The sequence below is a fragment of the Alligator sinensis genome, unplaced genomic scaffold (genome assembly GCF_000455745.1).
Source record: "Alligator sinensis unplaced genomic scaffold, ASM45574v1 scaffold1031_1, whole genome shotgun sequence".
Classification (NCBI taxonomy): Eukaryota; Metazoa; Chordata; order Crocodylia; family Alligatoridae; genus Alligator; species Alligator sinensis.
In genome coordinates, this window is record NW_005842167.1 from 798,390 (window position 1) to 820,467 (window position 22,078).

The 22,078-nt window shown below is 44.6% G+C and overlaps 2 protein-coding genes across 3 annotated transcripts in view; one reads left to right on the forward strand and one right to left on the reverse strand.

Annotated features, from left to right (window-relative positions):
* Nucleotides 1–15,816, reverse strand: part of PROSER1 (proline and serine rich 1) — a 21,852-nt gene extending 6,036 nt beyond the window's left edge. Inside the window, 11 exon segments of the mRNA XM_014520890.2 lie at nucleotides 1–768; nucleotides 5,178–5,222; nucleotides 5,321–5,416; nucleotides 7,835–7,913; nucleotides 8,260–8,343; nucleotides 9,033–9,143; nucleotides 9,673–9,766; nucleotides 11,723–11,817; nucleotides 12,497–12,565; nucleotides 14,591–14,656; nucleotides 15,495–15,816. The exon segment at nucleotides 1–768 is cut by the window's left edge and continues 5 nt beyond it. Of these exon segments, the coding sequence (XP_014376376.1) occupies nucleotides 1–768; nucleotides 5,178–5,222; nucleotides 5,321–5,416; nucleotides 7,835–7,913; nucleotides 8,260–8,343; nucleotides 9,033–9,143; nucleotides 9,673–9,766; nucleotides 11,723–11,817; nucleotides 12,497–12,565; nucleotides 14,591–14,656; nucleotides 15,495–15,539 (1,552 nt within the window). The 5' untranslated portion in view covers nucleotides 15,540–15,816.
* Nucleotides 15,817–15,988: 172 nt separating this feature from the next.
* NHLRC3 (NHL repeat containing 3) overlaps nucleotides 15,989–22,078 on the forward strand; it is a 26,580-nt gene continuing 20,490 nt past the window's right edge. For both annotated transcript variants that reach the window (XM_025206631.1, XM_006025778.2), the window contains exon 1: nucleotides 15,989–16,376. In XM_025206631.1, coding sequence (XP_025062416.1) covers nucleotides 16,269–16,376 — 108 coding nt within the window. In that variant the 5' untranslated portion in view covers nucleotides 15,989–16,268. The remainder of the gene's footprint in view (nucleotides 16,377–22,078) is intronic.

Sequence of the window (22,078 nt, forward strand, 5' to 3'; positions counted from 1 at the left end):
GAGTATAACATTTGTTTACAGAGGAAGCAGGAGGGTCAGTGCTTTGATTAGTAAGAGCAGACAAGGAAGCAAGCTCACTTGTCACAACGGAAGTTAAAGCGGATGAATTGATTAACGAGGTATCGTTCGATGGCAGAAGTCCCTTCAACACAGACAAAATTGGGTTAGGCAGATTTAGCGAACCAGAGATGGTAGTGGCAGGAGAGCTAGCAATCGCAGAGGGAACAGGACTAGAAATGCCTTGAGGAGTGGGGGGCAAAGACAAGGGGAGGCCAGCAAAAACTGATGACAATGGAGCAGAATTATTAGCTGATGCAATTGAAGTGGTTGCAGGAAAAGGCAGGCCAGCAAATGGTGCGGCAGCAGATGCAAAAGCCTCATTAGGTGCAGGTGTAGCACATGGTGTGGAAGAACTGTGCAGAGCTGGTGCAGCAGCTGGTACAGAAGCCAGGCCAGAGAAAACTGCAGGAATGGGGGTGGAGGTTGCGCTATGAACAGACGTGACAGGAACACCAGGCAATGAAAGGGATTTAATAACAGTAGGGGTTGGGGTAGATGGCTGAGATGTATGAATGGAAGAGGACACCTGTCCTGGGAAAACAGGAAGAACTGGGGTAGACATGCTCATCCCAGGGATGAGTGGAGTTGCAGGTGCTAATGAATGGCTTATTGCCTTGACAGGTGATGGGGTAGGGATGGGAGTAGCAGCAGATGTTGAAGGATTAGAACCATGAGGAGTAAAGAGCTGATTCACTTGTGCAGAAAAAGCTGCAAAGAAATAAAACTGGTAAGAATACTTGAAACCGACAGAAATGTTTGTGTTCAATACAAATGCATCTTATACAATTATATTTTCAAGTATGATACACAGCAGCTAACATACAAAATTTACATATGCACACAATCTACATGGAAAGCCATAAAGTCAAAACACATGTATATATGTTTAAGTCACACTACCCATATTGTATACGGTATATGCACTTTAGATATTTTTCCAAACCACTCCATAGCGTTTACTATCACTTTGAGCTAGCAGAAGAGTGTGCATCTTCAAACATGCTCCTGAAGATCAAGACAGTAGGTGGCTAATAGTCTACAGTCTAGGACCAACACTACTACCCCTCCTCATTAGCTCCATTTGAGGGTTAAAATTTACTCCTGAACAGGTAAAGTGTGTGCACCAGGATTTTAAAGAGGGGTGGATTAACAATTCAGTCAACAACTACAGAACAGTTAATTTTAGGGCCCTGCCACACATTACACTTAATATGCGATTAATCAGTTAATCATGGTTCGAGTTGAGACCTGGCCACACATTCAATCAATGGCATGATAAAAACATATATAATAACTTTGTGGCTGTTTTGTATCATGCCATTAATTAAACATGTGGCTAGATCTGGGGGGGGGGGATGAGGGGGGCAAAATACAGCCCGCGGGTCAGATCTGGCCCACAGCAGGTCCCTTGGTCCCACCTGGCCCAGGTGCCGCCCTGTTGTGGCATGTCCTGCTGCCCCCTGGGCATGCAGATGGGCTGGGGCAGTTCTGTGGCTGGACTGCCTTTCTAGCTGGATTTCTATCAGCTGCCGCCACCACCACCCCCCAGCCCCACGGTACTGGCAGGGACCCATGTGCACAGCCCTGGCTTGGCACAGCCCCAACTCACCTATCCAGGCTCAGCAGTAGTACACAGCAGGTGCGGGACCTGGGCAGTACAAAGTGGGCTGGAGTTGCATGTTGTTGGCAGTGGCAGGGAGGTGCCACAGGGCACATGGGCTCTGGGCTGTTACGGGGTGGAGGCAGGCACTGAGCGGCTCAGGTAGAGCACATGTTGGGGCTCCCATGCACACCACACCATGAACTCAAACCCTCCCCCACAAACCCCACAAACATTGCACAAGCCTCTGGGGGGAGCCCCGCTCACTGCCACACACACACGCACCCCCACCGTACCCTCCCCCTCTACACACCTCACACACCCCCAAACCCTATACCCAACACATCCCCACAAATATTTTTTTTAAATAAAATTAAAATGTTATTGTGGATGTTTGATTTTTAGTATATAATTTTTTTCCCCCCATTTCCAAGATGGCAAACCCCCTCCCCAAAAGGAGTACTTCCGGGGACAAGGGGATAGACTTCTGGTGGCAAAATTCAGAGTTTAGAGGGTGGGACTTATGGCCCCAAGATGGCAAACAGGGGGCAGGGCACTTCTCAAGGAGCAAGGCCATCCTTGTGGGCCTCGACAGCTCACCAAAACTCTTTAAGCAGCTCTTCAGCCGAGATAGTTGCCCACCCCTGGGCCAGATGCACCCTTGAGGCTGAAAGCCCTGACACCTGATAGGGTTCCCAACTGGGAGAGTGGGGGAACATGGAAACACCACGTAGTTCCAGCTCCATGGGGCTCCTAGCTGTAGGAGTTTGCTATTTTCCAGTGCAGAGGGAGCCCGGGATAATGATCCCAGGCTCCCCCCTGCACCAACAATAAGGCATGATGGGATCTGATGTGTGATCCCACAAATGTGTGGCATGGCAGGAAGCACTAAAACTAGACTGTGAATTAAATCCTATTTTTTCTTACCTGCATGTCTAGTGCAGGCCTTAAGATATTTTACTTTTAATCTTTACCGGTATGTAGATTGAAATCTTTCATTATTTGATTCTGAAACAGTTTGTATCATAGATCATGACTGAAACTTATTAAGCTCAAAATGAAACTTGTTTCAAGAGACTTGCTTTTATGGGCAGTTTGTTCCGAATAAGCATCAAGCCTCCCATTTCTCAGCACCAATGGGTTACATTAACACCATGAAGTTCTGCTTATATGAACCCTACACCAGAGTAAAATAAAGAGATGTCAGCAGTGCTCAATGGTGAAAAGCAGGATGGCAAAATAGCAGATTAGTGGGCATATAGGCACTAAATCTGAATCCAGGCATATCAGGGTTCAGTTTTCATCTAATTTAACATGTTCCCTTGTGGGGAAAAAAGTGAGGCAGGTAGTACTCACTAGCAACTGACCCTTATATTTTAAAATAACAAATGTTCTCTCTTAAATAACCTTATGTTGAACATTGATCCAGAAGGCCAAATTCACTGCTGGTGTAACTGTCACACAGAACGTTTCTTTCTTTTATTCCTAATCTAGGGGTGAGCAATTATTTGGGATGGAGGGCCACTTAACGAGTTTTGGCAAGCTGTTGAGGGCTGCACATACACACATACAGGCACGCTCCTTAGCCTCAGCCCACCCTCAAGCCCTAACCCCCGCCTGGAGCAGGCACCTGCCAGCTGTGTCTGCATCGGGGCGGGGGGCATAGGATGGCTGGCTGTGTACGTCCATGTTATCCTGCCCTCCCATCAAGCCTCCTGATGCACATTTCCCTTTCTCCTCCTCCCCCACCCCTCACAGCTCCCAGGAGCCCTCATGGCAGGATGGGACAGGACAGTGTAGAGGCCCACAGCCACGCTCCATCCCTTGGAGACAGGGGCTGGATGAACCCCACTCAAACTGTAGTGGTTGCTGGGTGAAAGCAGTCCTGCCCACCCACCCGGCACCACCAGGCAGCTGGAGCCGCCAGGGCCTTAGCATGACTTGCCCAGAGCCTGCCTCATGGTACTAGAAGGGCAGGGCTGTTTCTGTACAACATTTTCCATGGCACCTGGGAGATGCATTGGCCCCACAGGCCCGGGTGATGCCTGCCAGCAGAGGCTGGGGCCTGAGTGTGGCTCACTGAGGGTCTGAAGGGCCAGAATGCATCTACAAGGTCCCACAGGGAATGCTGTGCAGAAGCAGCCTCGTCCTCCCAGCAGGTCCTGGGCAAGCTGCCCTTAGGTCCTTGTTTGTGCTGGTGTGCAGCACCCCTGGCTCCAGATTCTGCTGGTGCTGCACAGTGGCAAGAAAAACAACCAACCAACCAACCCACTCAACTCTAATATTTTAGGGCATTGTTTAGACTGATCTGCAAATACTTGTTTTATATTTTAAAAAAATCATAAACATCTTAGCCATTGCCAAATAAAATAACTTTCCTTTTTCCTTGCTACAAGCCAGGAACCACAAGGCCAAAATATGGGCTCTTCTCCCAACTCACCCCATTCTTGAAATTAAAGTAATAATCTTCACCCTTGGTTCTGAGTCCAAGTCAATATCAGAGAAATGCAGGTCTATGTATCCAAGGATTATTTTGGGAATTGTGTTTCTGGGTACTGATTTTCTTGTATAACTAACATGTAAGTACATGGCTACATCAAAATGCATCTCTAAATATTACTACTGGTACAACTATAACTGGGCACAGGAGAGGGGGAAAGACAAGACAAAGAGAGTATATTCCCAGAACGCTTTGAAATGGCCATATTAAGCTTAGTCCCTTTATTTTGTTGGTCTGCAAAACTGAAGATAAGTTCAAATTTTAAAAAAGAACTTAGATTAGTTTGGTTTCTCATTGGCATAGCTGCTCACAACAGCCATGTGACCAGTAGACCATGAGTTTCATCATCATTATTTATTGGTATAGCCTCCTGGGCATCATGGCATACTCATGGATCCTGGATGTTGTTCAAAGTCAGAGAAAAGAGAGACACTGCCCTAAAGAGTTTGAAATTTAAGTACAAGACAAGAGAGTACAGACACACATACCAGTGGGGAGGAAGCTTCTCCACATGTGGATTTTTACAAGCTAGACAGTATGAACATATGATAAAAATCTACTGGTTCTGCATTCAAGTTTCCCATTTGACTCTTGCTTGTCTAACTACTACACAGTCAGGCCCTACATTAAACAAAAAGCAAGTACCAACAGCAGTTACTATTCAGGTCATTTTAATGCACTCAAAGTACAGTCTCTTAGGTCAACAGCCTATTTTCTAGACAATTGTGCACACACTTAAAAACGCAACATTTGAGTGGATCTATGTAATACGGGCAGATGTTTAAAGGCACTTAAATGTACCTCAGTGGAAAACTACTACAATTTTTAAGAGTCCACTGATGCGTTATTTCATTGGGCATTGGTGTCTAGGTAACATTTGAAAACCCCCTTTAGAAACTTAAAAATCAGGCCCCAATAAAAAAAAATATCTTGAGGTTTAAAAATAATTTATGCTTCCTAAAAAGAAAGAAATTACATTGAAATAGAGCACACTTTCCCTGCAAAGATGCACCTTACCTTGATTTTGGGAAGGTTTTGTCTGATTGGAAAGGTCTTCATTTTCTACACAGAGAATGAAAACTAGTTATTATCCATCTGCAATCAATTGAAAAAAAAAATCAAAACATCCCTGTTTACTTTCATAGACAAACATGCTTTACCTGATACCACTTGATTAGGAGTATATGGCGGAGGAGCTGGCAAGCCAGGAGCTATGACATTTGCCATGGAAACTAGACCTGCATTGTTATAAGCACCTAAAAAACACAACCATTAAATATATGCCCGTTAATACATAAATTGCTTAACAGCAGATGAGTTAAATCTTTCCTTTAAAATAACATATTCAAGGTGGTAAACTTTTTTGTGGATTAAAACAAAACCAATTAATCCTCTAGGCTGTACTAGCCAAATGCTAGATGTTAGACTGAGTGGTCTGTGTTCCAATGAAAGTTTTTACAAGGGCAGCTTTCTGCTGGTTCACAGAACAGAGTGAACCAGAAACCAGGATGAATGAAATTCCTGCTCTCTGAAGTAGTCTAGGACAGCAAGACTTTTCTTTTCAATTCTATGCTTGCTTATAAGAAAGAGCAGAGAGAAAGAACACAATACAAAAATAACTGTGGGTCAAAAAGTGTTTAAGGGATCAGGCTCCCCCTGCACCAGCAATAAGGCATGATGGGATGCATGAACCCACAATCATGCCTCCTGCTATGCACATCTGGCATAGCAGGTGGTGTGACTGTATGGATTATGAATTAGATCCCATTGCGCCTTTACCTGCATGTATAGAGGGGCCCTTAGTGCAACCAGACTGAACTACTGTGCTATACCTACCATATATAGTTTTATTATACAGCTGAGGTACTGCAGTGAAGAGAAACCATCAGACATAAGAAACAAATGCATAAATCCCCAAATGGGTGCATATCCACATTCTGTGTGTGCAAATTTGCACACACAACAGGGGCAGCAGTACTAAAGCCATGGAAAACAAATGTACAAACAAAATCCTTTCTGAAATATACTCTCTCCGTTAGAGTCATGTATATGACTTCCACCAAGCTAAAACTGTCAAGTTTTTTTCATAGTTTCATAGTTGATAGGGTCAGAAGGGACCTGAGCAGATCATCAAGTCCAAACCCCTGCCATGGGCAGGAATGAATGCCGAGATCAAAATGACCTCAGCTAGGTGATTGTCTAGCCTCCTTTTGAAGACCCCCAAGGTAGGCGCGAGCACCACTTCCCTTGGAAGTTGGTTCCAGATCCTAGCTGCCCCAACTGTGAAGTAGTGCCTCCTGATGTCTAGCCTGAACCTACTCTCAATCAACTTGTGGCCATTATTCCTAGTTACTCCAGAGAGTGCTCCGGGAAACAGGGCCTCTCCCATTCCCCGGTGGTCCCCACTGGTAAGTTTATAGGCAGCCACCAGATCCCCTCTCAGCCTTCTCTTGTGGAGGCTGAACAGGTGTTCAGGTCCTATAGCTTCTCCTCATAGGGCCTGCCCTGCTGCCCCCTGACCATGCGAGTGGCCCTCCTCTGGACCCACTCAAGGCTGACCACATCCCTCCTGAAGTGCGGTGCCCAGATCTGATCGCAGTACTCTAACTGTGGCCTGACCAACGTCACATAAAGGGGGAGGATCACCTCCTTGAACCTGCTCATGATGCATCTGTGGATGCATGACAAGGTGCGGTTAGCCTTCCTGACCATGTTCATCTTGGAATCCATAAGGATTCCAAGATCCCTTTCTGCCTCTATGCTGACGAGAAGGGAGTTCCCCAGTCTACAGGTATGCTGCTGGTTCTCTCTCCCTAGGTACACTGTCAGTACTGAATCCCATCCTATTCTCATCCGCCCACCCCTGTAACCTGTCCAGATCTAGCTGTAGCCTGTCCCTCCCTTCTACCATGCCCACCTCTCCCCACATCTTACTGTCATCCAAGTCTTTTCACTCCCTCGTCCAAGTCACTGTTAAAGATGTTGAACAGTACGGGCCCGAGGACTGAGCCCTGAGAGACTCCATTGCCCACATCCCTCCAGGTCAAAAATGACCCATTCACCACCACTCTCTGAGTGCGGCCCTCTAGCCAATTTGCGACCCATCCGACTGAATGTCTGTGGACCAAGTCAGATAAATGATTTGCAGTCTTTGTGAGGACTTGGGAGATACATTGAGATGATGTCTACCATCACCTTACACATCGGTTGTAGACACTACTTAAAGGCAATCATAGGAAAGAGAGGTCTCAGCTTGTTAACTACAGTCACATTTTAAGAGTGACATGCTTAAATGTGGCTTAAAACCATGAAAATGAACTCACTCCTTAAAGAGGTAGCCTTTGGCCTTATAAAAGGAACAGTATCCTTACCACCCCATCCCAGCCAGATTTAAAGAAAGCACCTATATGACGAGCCCCAAACTTTTCCTTGTTTTTTGTGGTACAGAAGTTAAATATTTATAATCAAACAAGCCCTAACAGTTCAACAGCTGTTAATATCCTAATCTTTTCCTGACATGCATGTTGCTTCTAGTATGAAAGGAGCCTGCAAACAGAATAAAATCAAGTTAAAACGTGTTTATGGCAGAAAGGTATCGCTACGAAGCCCATTTAAAAAATAAAAGGCAAATGGCTAAAACCACAAAAACAATGTAAAACATGAAGAAGTCTTACTTGGTGCAATAGTTGCATGTGGCCGACATGGTGGAATGGGATATGGAACAGGTTTGTGTGGATTGTACGTTGATGGAGCCTACGTAGAAAACAAACAAACAAAAAAAACGAAGAGGTAATAGTGAGAAAACAGTTAAGTAGTATGTTACTCTAACTAAGGGCTAAACCCCACACAATCCTACTGATACTGAACAGACCAATGTTATTTATTTAGGGAAGAACTATATGAACAGGAATTTGGCCCTTTTGGTTTTTTAAAGTACAAAAATATTATGTCACTGCATAATATTTTACTACACAAGATTCAACAGCATAAATAAAGCCATCAGTGCATATTGTTATGACAAGAGAAAAAGCCCCTCCCTCCCCCTTTCCTTTTTAAATTTCATAATTAGCCTTATAAATACTACTGTTTTAAGACATACTGGTTTGGATGGTCCAAGTATACGGGCTGCTATTCCCTTTCCTTCATTACTGCAGTCTTCATTCTCCTTCTTGACAGGGGTTCCCTAGACCATGAAAACAACCTGCTATTAAGCATTTATTTAAAATAAACACAAGAGGGTGTGGAGATAGTTTCACTACATAAGGGTTTACACAACAGCCTCTCTAAATTATTTTCAAATGCACAGCTATTCTGATCATGTTAAATCAATAACGTAACAGCTAACAAAAAGATCTGTTCCATGCTGTTTGAATCATAAATAAGAAAATTCTAATTAGGCTGCTTTATATCAGTGGCTCTCAGCCTTTCCTGTGGCTCACCACTCTCCCTGCTCCTTGCACAGCCCATAAGCCACCTACATCTCTTTGGACCCAAACTCCCCCACATTCTCTTCTTGGCAGACCTCACCACTACAAAGACAAATCAGCGGAGTTCATCTCCACATACACCATCATTTTGTTTGGGATATTTAAAACTGCACTAGACCTAATGAAAGTATTAATGTGATCAACTCTGTATTGGGTCAAAATTGTCATCTCCCAACTCATTTTTTAAACAAACATTCAACTTTTAGTTCCTACAATTTTATCAAGCATATTTGCAGCATCTTATCTACTTCTTGCAGAAAAAAAGTGTCTTACCCATACATGGAGTGCTGTTTATTCAAGAGTCCAATAGAAATATAACTGGATTATTTTTATTTGTACATTATGAACGCTTAATGAAAAAACTATTTAATAGGACTATGCTTACTGGAAAAATCCCATTTATGCGACTTGGTTTTCCCTTTGGATAAGGGTTTCCAGGAATCATACCACAGGAAGATATCATGGCATGAGGCGCTTTACAGCCTACTTTGGAAGCCTGTAATACAACGAAAAAAAATTGATTTAAAGAACTACAAACCTAAATAGAACAGTAATATTTACTGTCCGAAATTCTGCATTTTTAAAAAGTGTAATTTCTGTGTCATGCTATTCATACTACATTAAGAAGGAACATGCCTACAAGGAACTCTCAGATCTAAAGCTCTCCACAACTTTACCTAACCCTTTATGTTAGTTCTTTTCTGCTATTCCTTCCTGCTCACTGCATATCAGATGCTCTATTCCTGTCTTGTTTTGATATTCCTTTGGGCCCAATTATGCTTATATTGAAGGTAATGATAGCACTTGAAATGTCTTCAAAGTAGATAGTACCCCTAATTTTCTCTGAGGTTTCCATACCCATTATTGTACATAATCTTAATGCCTGGCAGAAACTTCCTCTCCCTGCATACCCAGTTATTTTTTATTTCTCTTGCAGATTCACATTCTCTAATTCATTCTCCTCAAGCACTTTCTGGTGGCTATTAATGATAGAGGCCATGGAAATAACTCGATATCTCTAATACCTGCTCAAGAATTCTCCTGCACCTTTTCTTCTCTGACATATTAATCCTGAACAGTTCTTCAACAAGACGATAATTCTGAGCATCAACAATGTTGCTACAAAGAAAACCATTAATTAGTTACTGTCATGTTATTCACTTATCACAGATTACCAGAAATACCAAAAGTTTTTCAATAGGGCTTTATTTTTTCAAACAGCTCTCAGCAATATATTCAAGAAAAAAATAGCATTCTTAACACTATGCACAACTTGATTTCTTTGCCTTAAAGGTGAATAAATGAAAAAAACCTCAGACTAAAGGATACCTATCACAACTGTGACTGAAATATCATATCCCAATTTTTTTCTAAATGTATACAATACATAAAAGAATACCCATCTGAATTTATGATCATCAGAAACAACCAAATTAAATAGAATGAACTGCACTGAGAGGTTTAAGTTAGAAGATTCATTGCAACCAAACCCATTCACCGCAGCAAGCTCTCCAACTTGGCACATTTTCTACCAGCCTGTGTTCTGCTGTTCCAATCTCTAGTTTTCCCCAGGATCAAAAAGAAAGGAGTCTCAGCAATTAGCTCAAGGTTTTGCAGAAATGAAACATTTCAGATGCTTCAAAATTGAAGTGTAGTTTCCCCCAATTAAATTTAAAATTAGAGGAATAAGCTACTAACCCCTAACAAAACAAACTGCACCAGGCAACCCCAACCCTAACATACAAACTCTGCCTCAAGACCTTAGTAGTAGGAGGCCATTGTTTCCAAAGTTGTTCCAGACTAGCATCAGGGAGAACTGTGAGAACCTTTATGAAGTATAGTTACTTAACATTAGTTTGGAATGAAGGACACTAAAATGAAGGAAATGTAATGCTAATGCAACCAGCCAAAAAGCCAGTAAAAGCTTTCAGAAACACCTCAGCACACTGGTATTAAAGATGTGACTCACCTTGGGACTGAGTTTTCTCCGCTCTGCTGGTTTGCAGCATAAGTATAAAAAGCCCTGTATGAAGTGTTTAAGAGACTTGCACCTCCTAACAATGTATAATTATTCATGTCAAGAGTTTACATGCTAAGAAGTGCTCAAGTGGGTCAACTTCATGAACCTATAAAAACAGCACTTCATGTATGGGTAAAACATCCCTTATACAAGATATAGATAGAAAACATCATTAGCTTAAACAGCCCTCCAAAACAGACAGTGCGGAAATCTTTAATAAATATAAATTGATATAACAAAAAGACCCATGGGAGCAATAACCTTTCCATATAAACATTCCTTTGGAATACCACAAAAACCCTTTATAATACTGTTCTGATTCAGCAAACAAGCGCACCTGTTTAAGTAGACATTCACATAACTCACATCTTAAATTAAATATTTATTGGGTTCTAAAAATGCAGAAGATGCGAGGCTCAGGATAGAGGAGAGCAAGCTAAAGCTCCACCTAGGTGGATTCAATGCTTGAAAGAGTTCATTCAGTAAATGGAGAGAGAATTTGAGATCTAAGTCTCTAAATGGCTTTTGAATACACCATGCAAGTTTTAGCTAACTGTCAGGTTTCAGCCAGATAAAGGACACCAGTAACAGTGTGCATCTACACAAAACACTTATTGCAGAGACGCCTAATAGGTGCCACAGTAAACCGTCACCATCTACACAAGTGGTGCTATTCGGCTGGAGTAAACTAATCAACTCTGCCACAACGCAGGTGTAGATGGTGACTGGGGTCCGTTGGGGCATGAGGATGCTACAAGTGTGGGAGCTGCCTGCTGGCTAACCCCACACAGTAGCATCCTTGTTCCCCAGTCAGCCCCTCCACAGTAGCTCCAAGCTGGCAGACTAACAACCTCCCCTCCTCCCCCCTCCCCTGCCTGCTACTTATAAGCCTGCTACTCATAAGCATGAATTTCTTTTTTTTTTTTTAAGTTGCATTTCCACCTTAAAATGGAACACCATGCTTTCTTTGACATTTTCCTTTGTCTGACATTTTTTGTACAGGAATAAAACTATAACATTTTGATACACAAACGCAACACATAAGAGATACTTACGAAGCTAAGATTTCTAAAGCGATAAGCTTGTCTTTGCTAAAGGTGAAACAGTTGAGGATGTTAACCATTTTTGATGCTGGGATAGCAACCATTTTCTGACAAGTACAAGCAGAAGAAAAAAGGTTGGTTACACAAATTATAAGACAGTACCCCCTTATTTTTAAATTCATGAGTTTAATGCCCGAGTCTAAAGCAAAATCCCTATATCTGAATTGAAATAAACAATCACCACACTCTATTTACTCAACTTAACAGCAGTTATTCACTCACTGACAGCTCACCATTCTGTAATACCCAGTACAGAAAGAATGACACTCCTGTAGAGTGAAAGGCCATATATTACAATGGCAGAAGGCAGGGCAGATTTGCATCTTAGAGACTAAATCAGAGATGCATAAGCTTTTGTAATCAGGAGCTTGCTTCATCAGATACAGACAAGGGACTGCAGGAAGCAGAGGAAACAGAAAGCAATGATTACAATACAAAGGGATGATCATCCTTCTCATTAGATGGAGCAAGATGCTGCTTATGAAAACATTTCCATCTTTGATTTAAGTTAGCCTAAAGGTGCAAATCTACTCTTGCCTTCTGTCGGTTTCAGACTAACACAATTAACCACCTCTCTCATGTACAATGTCATCAAGAGAGAAAGAAGTGAAGAGGTAAGCATACAATTATACATTATGTCCATTTGCTGGAAAAGTAATTGTAATGGAAATTAAGAACAGAAGAAACAGGCAAACACCTCACAGTACTATCCCATGAAAAACTTACATGCTGTAAAGCCTTTATTGCTTTCAGCTGTGGTTCCGCCCAAGAAAAGTATCTTAACAACTCAACAACCTGAAAAAGACAAGCATACTGTTCATTTTTATATATGTACATTTTATTAACAATATCAAATATCTTTGAAGTTGCTTTACTTTTCAAGAACAGTGTGATCTTGCTAAATATATGCACATTTGATATTTTATCAGGTGCACACAATAATATCCACTGTGTTTTCTGTTTGCCCTAGGATGCTAACAGGTTATCGAGTGAAAAGAGTTGGCCTTTTTTGGAAATGTATTTATAAATAAACATGTATGCTTTTGTATTTTATACATGTGTATTCCTACTCAATGTATACACAATATACAAATAAGCAAATATACTCAATGTACAAGATATATACTAGAAAAATTGTGAATTGCTTTTAAAAGTATAGTCCCACACAAGGTTACAGACATTCAGGGTGGCATTTTAATGCTTCCTAGTCACCTAACTGACCATTTTTGGTCATCTGCATGCAGGAATTCTATTTCTGGCCATTAAAGCCTGTGCATGTTAAACAGCTACATACAGACTGGGCATGTGCACTGGGAACAAAATGGAGGAGGAGGGAGAAAGCTTTCTATCTTTTGGCCCCAATAGGTGAGTGGCCAGACACTTATGGGAAAAGCTGGAGAGAGTGATTCTAAGCCTCCCCTCACCATCAAGTATTTGAGACCTGGGTCTCTGATTTGCCAGCATGATGCTTTAGCTACCATGCCAAAGGTCAGGTATTGTCTAGCCTTCCTCTAGTGCTCCTTTTGAAACAAAGCCAGTCTCTTGTATTTACTAAATCACAAGGAAAAAAAATGGAGAAAACAGCAGTGCACAGGAAAGCTTCTGCCTCACTGGAAGCAGGATTCCAAGTTAGAAATAAAGGCCCTCTTTCTTCCAAGCAAGCAGTCACTATGTTAATTCATACACTCTCCAGCTTGCTCATTTCCTCCTGACAATATATACCTCACAGGACTCTTGAGGCTGCCCGGAACACCAGTTTCAAAAGACGCTTCAAAGAAAAGACTGGATAATACCTGACCTGTTGTGCTATTGGTAGAATGATGTGTTGAGGGAGTCAGAGACACAGGTTCAAACTCAGGCTCCACTCCCTTTGGGTGACAGGGGCCTAGAACCTAGTCCCCAGCCACTCAGATATAGGGGAAGGACAGAAAGGCCACTTTCCTTCTCCTCCTAAGCCCTTCTAGTCATGCATTCCAGCTGGATATATTTTAAAGACCTTAGATGCCACTGCAGCAGGGGTGTCAGATACAGCCATTGGGCCAGCAAGGGCTCATCTGGCTGGATCATCTAGTTCATGGTACTGCCAAAGGGTGCTGGGCTGGATCTGGTAATGCTGTATTCAGCATGTGCCCAGACTAGCTCCACGTGCCAGATGACTAGAGGTGCACTGATACATTGGTCTGCTATTGGATCAGCACCAATATAAAGAAGATTGACTGTATCGGAAATCAGTTTTGCCTGATGTGGTCGATAATTTGACTAATAAATGCCTCTTCCATGTGCGCAGCATGTAGGCAGCGAGGAGCACAGCCCAGCAGCTTGGAGAGCTGTGTCCAGCTGGTAAGTCTGTTGCAGGGGGAAAGGGGGTGGGGGAAGAGAAGGGAAGGGGGGGCAGATTGAGGCTCCCTGCAGTGAGGGAGGGAGGAGGGAGTGGGGCTGGGGCAGGTGCTGCCCAGCCAGGGCATGGGATGGAACTGTGGCTCGTCCAGGGGGTGGCTCCCGCCACTGCACACACCCCAGGAGGGCATGGGGGGTGTGTGCCCCTGGATCTGAGTGGGGCAGGGTGGGTTGGGGCCAGGGCTGAGCAGAGGCGCTCCACTCACAGAGATGTTCCAGCTAGAAAGCATCTACACCCCAACACATGGGTCACACTAGACTAATACTTATGTAACAAAGCACAATTTTTCCCAAATCTCTTAAAATAAGAGCAAAGCAGTAAGTCAAATTCTATCTGATTTTTCATGGTCTGTACATTAGTGTATAGACAGAACCCAGGACCTAATATTTTATGAAAATACAGAGCAGTATGTAGAACTTTACCTGTTCACTAGAGAAGTATCCATGTACATATTCAATAGCCTTTAGCTTGTATTCAGTCAATACAGCCTAGAAAACACAAGAAAACAGCAATTAACTGATAAAACCTAATTATAACACAACCATCTGCTAAAAAAAACTATTCATGTGAAAAACATGTCTAATGTTGCAAAGCAAGTTAGCATTTGTTACTGATGGCATTTGTTAGAAAGAGTTGTATACTCTTTCTAACCAGCAGCGGTGCCCTCAGCTCCCCCAGCCCCATCCCTACAAGAGGCAGAACGGTGGCAGCATGGGGTGTTCGGTGACAATGCTCCATCCTAGTTTCCTCCCTGTCATTTTTGATGGGCAATTGGCTAGTAATGGTAAGTCCTCAAATTCCTGGAAGAAAGGGGCATCCATAACTACTGAGCACAGGAGTTAGGGATACAGCCTCTGAGTCAAAACTTCCTTAAATGGGGAGGAGGAGGGGGGCTGACTGCAAGTGGCAGAGGAAAGGGGGGGGGGGAACAGGGACGGGGGAAACCACAGTCATACCCAGCCCCCTTTCCATCTCAGCATCCACTCTCTGTCCCTGTGGCACAAGACACTGGGCAAGACAGACCTACAGTCTCACCCAGTAAGCGGCTGTTCTTAGATTTATACATCTAAATACATTTTAGAAAGCATCCACACTGAACCCAACGCAACCAGCCGCCTGGCTCGGAGCCTTCCCCTGCCAGGGGTCCGGCCTGCACTACCCTGCGCTCACCACCAGCCACAGCTGGCGAGCCTCCTGCGCGGGCGACTCCCTTCTTTGTTGCGAGACCCTGACCTGCAGCTCCCGCTCGGGGTGGAGGCGCTCGGGCAAAGCGCCCTGAGCCCCCGCCAGGAGGCTCGGCCTCGACACGCGCAGGGGCCGCGTTACCTTCCGGATCTCGTCCAGCACCGTCTCGAACGACTTCTTGTCCATCTCCAGCCGCGAGGGGAGGCCTCCGGGCCGCGCCCCTCGATTGCCGGGAGGCGCCGCCGAGGGACGGACGAGGCGGGCGAGGGCAGCAGCCGCCCCGGCCCCGGGAGAAAGCGGCTTACGAGGGGAAGAGGCTCATGGTCCCTCCGCGCAGCGAGGGCCGGGAGCAAGGGGCAGAGCGGGAGCGGGTCCCGCGGCCCCCAGCGTCCATGGCCAGCGCCTTCTCCAAGCCCCGCAGCGATGCGCGCTCCCACCGCCCGCCTCAGGCGTCCGCGAGCTCTTCGGTCGCGCGCCGATGACATCACGAAGCAGAGCCTGGGAGGCCCCCTCCATGCGGTCGAAGGCGACCACGGCAGGCGACTGAAGATTATGCCTTCATGCCGCTGGGCTCGTTTGCCGCGAGGCTGCAGAAGGGGCCGACGGAGCTTGTTTTTTTGTTTTCTTTTTCAAAGTTCTTTCTCCTCCGCGGCATGGTTGGGTTGTTTTTTTGTTTTGGTTTGTTTTTCTCAGGCACTCAAAAAACACCTTCGGAGGAGGGCTAATCCCATTGGTCGTGTGACTTGACACGCCACCTTCCGGGAGCAGGGGGCTTCGCCTCGTCCTTTAGTCACATGGTGCGTCGCGTTGCATTGCATCGCGCGGTGGAAAGGCCGGCTCGCGCGCCCGTGCTGCTGGCTGCCTCCCCACCCCCTCACCCACTGATCTCTAGCCGGGGGAGTGGTGCAATTGCGCATGCGCCCGCGGGGTGGGGTCCGCTGCCGGCTCGTCGCCAGGGTAACGGCGGCAATGGCCCTGACGCTGCTAGTGCTGGCGCTGCTCGGGGCCCTGCCCGGCGCGCAGGTAGGCGCCCCCCACCCCGGGCCGGGGTTGGAGCTTGACCCCTCTTGGTTAAGACGAAGCGGGGCAGCGGGCAGCGCGCGTGTGGGGAGTGTCCGGGGCGGGGGGCGCCTGTGTGGGGCCAGAGCCGCCGTCCCGGGCGATTGCCCAGGTTTGCAACGTGATTCTTGGGCTTTGCCCCTTGAGCCCGGGACGGAGTTGGCCTCGGAAAGGATGCAAAAATAAAATACAGTGTTGTTTATGAGGTCCTCGAGCTCCTCCTGGGCAGCCCCCCCTCGCCCCAGCTCTGGCCCAGCTCAGCATCTGTAAGACCAGGAAGGAGGCTGTGTCCACTGGCTCCTTGAGCTCGTTGTACTCTGCTCGCTGCCCCCTTGGCATGGTTGGACCCTCAGTCCTTTTTGGTGTTTTTCGTCGTCTTTGCCCCACAAATTCAGTCCAGGACCCCCTTCCCCATTAACCATTGGGGGCTAGCTGTTGCTCTCTTGGCAGACAGCCCATGTTCCCAATGTGTGTGTCAAACGGGCCTGGGTCTCACGGTTCCTGCCCCTGGTCCGTTCATGTCTCCAGGCAGTTTCACTGGGCAGCACCCCCTGGCTCCTTGGACTGGTTTGAGGGCCAGCGGGCAGTGTCTGGTGCGCTTGGTTCAGCGTCCCACCCTTGGTGCACTCGTGAGGTTTTCCCCATCACTCCCATCCTTAGTGTGTCTTTTATTTGTCCAGTTGACACATACCCAGTAGCCCCCTCTATTAATTGGGGGTGGGGGGAGGGGATAACTGTTGCTTTGTGGCTATAAGGCTCATGTTGAGATGTGTGTCAAATGGGCAAAGTGGAGGCTGAAAGAATAGGAACTGTGTTTTCCTCACTGTTTTTCTTTTGCTTGCAGCCTCCAGCATTTAAGGTCTCGGAAGCTCTGATTCAGAGGCTGTATCCCTAACTCCCATGCTTAGTAGCTACTAGTGCTCCTTTCCTCCAAGAATTAGTCCAATCCCTTTTTGAATGTAGCTAAACTGTCAGCTTCCACAGCTATCTGGTGGCAATGAGTTATACCTAGCTGCATGCTGTGTGAAAAAGAACTTGCTTTTATTAGTTTTAACACCTTCTAGGCTACTGAGGCACTACCCCTCCCCCGAAAATGCTATTTGTTAATTTTCACTCTTTTGCTACAGAAAAATACTAGAGCCATTTTCCTGTTGTAAAGAGTTTGGAAAGATTGCAGTAGGTAAGAGTGGGTTTAATGTTCTGGATTCCCACTTGAAATTTCAGGGTTGCTTTTGCAAATCCTGTTTGCGCAGCTAACATTGGATGGCATGCTGCAGCACCCATGAAAGGATATCAAGGCACCCCAGGGTGTTGTGAGTCCTTTGTTGAGAATCACTGGTATGGACTAACTAAATGAATGATAGAAAGACTTTCATACATAGCAGCTTGCTTCATCTGGTGCTGTCTGCATCAGCTTTCCTAAGCAGTGGCTTACTTCATCAGGCAGCATTTGATGAAATAAACTGTAAAGATTTCCATCTGATTTAGTTAGCCAGTAAGGTGTAAATGTGCCCTGCCTGATGCATATTAGACTGGGTTGGGGTGGCCTTAGAGGTGCCTGTGTGCTTGGCATCCCTGTGGCCTTGGAAATAACCGGAGCTAGTTCTTGGGCTGCTAATACACAGTATTGTAAACAATGTCCATTAAATATACAGCACTGAAAGTGCTTATTAAGTGTTCTGTACCTAATGAGCATCATTTATATTGGGTTTGGGTAAGTGCATAGCCTCTTTTTTCTGTCCTGAGTCTGTGTATTGAAACAAAGTATACTACATGAATGTGTGAGTCCTTCAGAGTACAGTGATGCTTTTGTTTTACACATACAAGAGAGCATACATGAACTAGCATTGTCCTGTATTGCAGATCACCAAGAGATTATAGTTTATGATCAGAATTCACTAAAAGAGATCTCTCTCAATTTATATCATACAGATCTGTGTTTTGGGAGCTAAAAGATTATGGCCCTTGCCTTGACTATAATGCTGCAGAATCATGTTAAATGCTCTGGGTATGTCAGCAATATGTCAGCAAGGATCTTGATATCCATCTGCCATACATACAAGTGTTGTGCAGTGAAGACCCCTTAAGAGTGAAAACCACATTGGGGAAGTTAAATTTAGCTATTATCCAGTTCAGAAAAGTTCTTTAAGCACAGGGTTTAAGACTTGTTACCACAATACCCAACACAAAGCTACATCATTACAGTAATTAGGGTCTGGGATTCATGTGGTAAATGTCTTTTGCATAGTTCTGAACAACATAATATACAATAAAGTTGACTCTACTACAGGATCAGCAGGGGCATATTAGCTAGAGTTGGAAGAATTTAGCAACTTAGAATTGAGGCCAGCTTTTAAAAGAGCATAGCATATTTTGGAGTGCAGAGAGTACTCATGGGGAAAAAAAAAAAGTATATTTTTGCATCAGTAATTATGTAGCATCCCGTGTGAGACATTTCCATGTCAGAATAGTATTTGTTAAGGGTGTGAGGTAGATTGTTGAGTCTTTACCCCCCCCCGGGTAAAAAGGCAGAAGGTGGAGCAAGGTTCAGTTGGTCTCTATAAGGCCCCCTCTACATATTACAGGTATTATGCAATTAACTGGTTAATTGTGCAATTACCTTAAGCCATCTATACATGCAAAGTACTTATCCCATGATAAAAAGCTCCAGCTAGCTATAAAGTTAGACCTTGAAAATGTATACTAACTTTATAGCTGGTTGCTATTGCATTTTAATTTGCGTGGGTAGCAGGTTCTCCCCTGCAGCTGGGAGCCCCATCAGATTGAGGCTGCTGTAATCTCCCAGCCCCAGGGTTGCATGGGGTGCCCCTATGGCTTAGAGGCCCCTCAACTGATGGGGCTCCCAGTCATGGGAGCGTGCATTTTGCTGATGCAAGGGGAGCCTGGGATTAGGCTCCCCTTGCACTGGCAATAAAGTGTGATAGGCTCTAATGTACAGTCCCACAGTCATGCCTCCTACCTTGCACGTGTAGCATGGTGGAGGCGCAATTGTGTGGATCATGCATTAGATCCCATCACATGTTTGCCTGCATGTGTAGAGGGGGCCTAAGGTGCCACCCTACCATACCTTCTGCCTGAGTTCAGACTACCATAGTTAACAACTATATGTCCCTGCTAAAATGACAGCCTCATCACATAGGCCCTTTTCCTCCACCTGCTACTTATTTATTTTTTTCTCCCTCTACTAGTAGTAGGATTCTATCAGACTCATTACTCTGGTTAGGAGCCTTTTTCTGGCATATATTTCTTCATGGTTAGTTTATATGTTTGCTCTTGTACCTGCATTGTCCTTTCATTTAAGTACCTCTTCTTCTTCCCTGTTTTCATATTCTGGTGTATCTGGACATCAGTCATATGCCATCTTAACCTTCATTTTGCTAAACTAAAGAAGCCAAGCTCTTTTAGCTCTCTCATGTGCCTTACATTCTTCATTCCTCTTTTCATCAAGTAGCCCTTCTTTGCACCTATTTCAGAGTGAATTATCCTTTTCTGAACATTTTGTACAAAACTGAATATAGTACTCTGAATGAGGTCTTAACAGGGCTTTAAATAATTACACGAATACTTCCCTGTCTCATAGATTTCATAGACATTAGGGCTGGAAGGGACCTCGGAAGATCATCGAGTCCAGCCCCCCGCCCGAAGGCAGGAAATCAGCTGGAGTTATAGGATCCCAGCAAAATAAGCATCCAATTTTTTCTTGATTGATGTAGAAATTTTTTCTGGTTCAATGTAGGTGCTTGAACCACCTCTGATGGCAGGCTATTCCAGACCTTGGGAGCTCGGACAGTAAAGAAATGCTTCCTTATGTCCAGCCTGAAACGGTCTTGCAGTAGTTTATAACTGTTCAACCTCGTCATCCATTGGGGCGCTCTGGTGAACAAACGTTCCCCCAGATACTGGTGGTCACCCCTGATAAACTTATAGGTGACCATCAGATCACCCCTGAGCCTGTGCTTTTCCAGGCTAAAAAGCCCCATGGCTCTCAGCCTGTCGTTGTAAGGTCTGTTTTCCTGACCTCTGATCATGTGTGTGGCTCTTCTCTGGACTTTCTCAAGCTTCTCCAAATCCTTTTTGAATTGTGGGGCCCAAAACTGGACGCAGTACTCCAGCTGCGGCCTCACCAAGGCCGAGTACAAGGGGAGAAAGACGTCCTGGGATTTGCTTGTCTGTAGTGGAAGTATTTTGCCTGGAAATGTGTTATCTGATGCATCCTAGGGCATTTGCCCTTTTCACATCTTTGTCATATTGACAGCTCATAATCACGCTATGATTAACTAAAATGACCAGGCCCTTCTCTTCAGTAGTTTCCAACAGATGACCTACCGTTATATAAGAGGAAATGGTATTAGTCCTGAATTGCATGACACTTTATGATGCAGATTTTTATCCTGTTTCTATTACTCCCTCCACAAAATTATCCATTTCTTTCTGTACAGTAACTGACAGTGCTTCCTAATGTTGTGTGGCCAGCAAATTTTACCACTACCCTACCGCTGGTTTATTAATGATAACGTTAAACAAGATCAGCCCCAAGGCAGTCCTGAAGGAATTCTATTAGTAGCATCCCGTCAGCCTGGGACTTCCTCTTTCAGTACTGCCCATTGGTTGAGGTGGTTAATGGGCCTGTAGTTACCTTCATCGTTTCCCACCCACTCTCCTTTTTAAATGTAGACAGTCACAATGGTACTACCTCTGATTTAATAGATAGATTAAAAACACTTGCTACTGAACCTGCATTTTCATATGCCAGGGCGTGTGGAATTCTGGGATGGAGAGTATTCAGTGTAGACTGATACCAGTGTATTGAGACTTATCCATGTATTTGATTTTGATGGCACCTTCCCCCAAAATGGCTCAGGGCAACTTACAATAACAAGATAAACAGATAAAATAGATAAAAACAGATAAAATATTGATGTAAAATAGTAGATGACAGAACAGTAACCCTAAACTTAACCCTGCCTGTTAAACCCCTGCCCAAACAAGAAGATCTAACTAAATTTCTGGAAGATTCTACTTCAGTTATGGAAATCTCCATTTTCATATCCCACTCCTGATAGCCACCTTTGCCTTTGCAGTGTTCAATCCATTTTTCCTTAATGAAAACTGAAACAAAGAATTCATTAACTTTTTGTCCATTCTTAAGTTATCTATACCTATTCTTATTTTTCTTCCCTTGTTCTCCCTTGATTTATATAGCTGAAGAATTTATGTGTTTGAATATTCTGTAATAAATTGTAATTCAACTTGACTTTGGGCAGTTCTCACTTTCTTTTGCATTCCTTGTAGTGTTGGCTACAAATGTCCAACTCTGGATCCTTAAAATTCTGGTTTATTAGGCGGATTGAAACACTGTAATGAGTTAAATCATAAACCTTGGGGCTGGTCCCCACACACACACACACACACAGTAGCAAGCTACAGAGTCAGGTATACCTATCCTACAAGCACTGGAGTCTGCCGTCAATGGCCAGTCGAGGCTTCTTTCAGAGTGGTGTTATCCTCCAGAAGGGGGTCGCCGGCTGGTCCTTCTGGCTGGACAGGTCTGGTCGAGTTGGAGATCAAGAGGGCGCCACTGAGGGTCACTTTTCACTGCCTTTTATCTGTCCTTGGCAGACTTTGGTGACTCCCCAGTTTTCAGG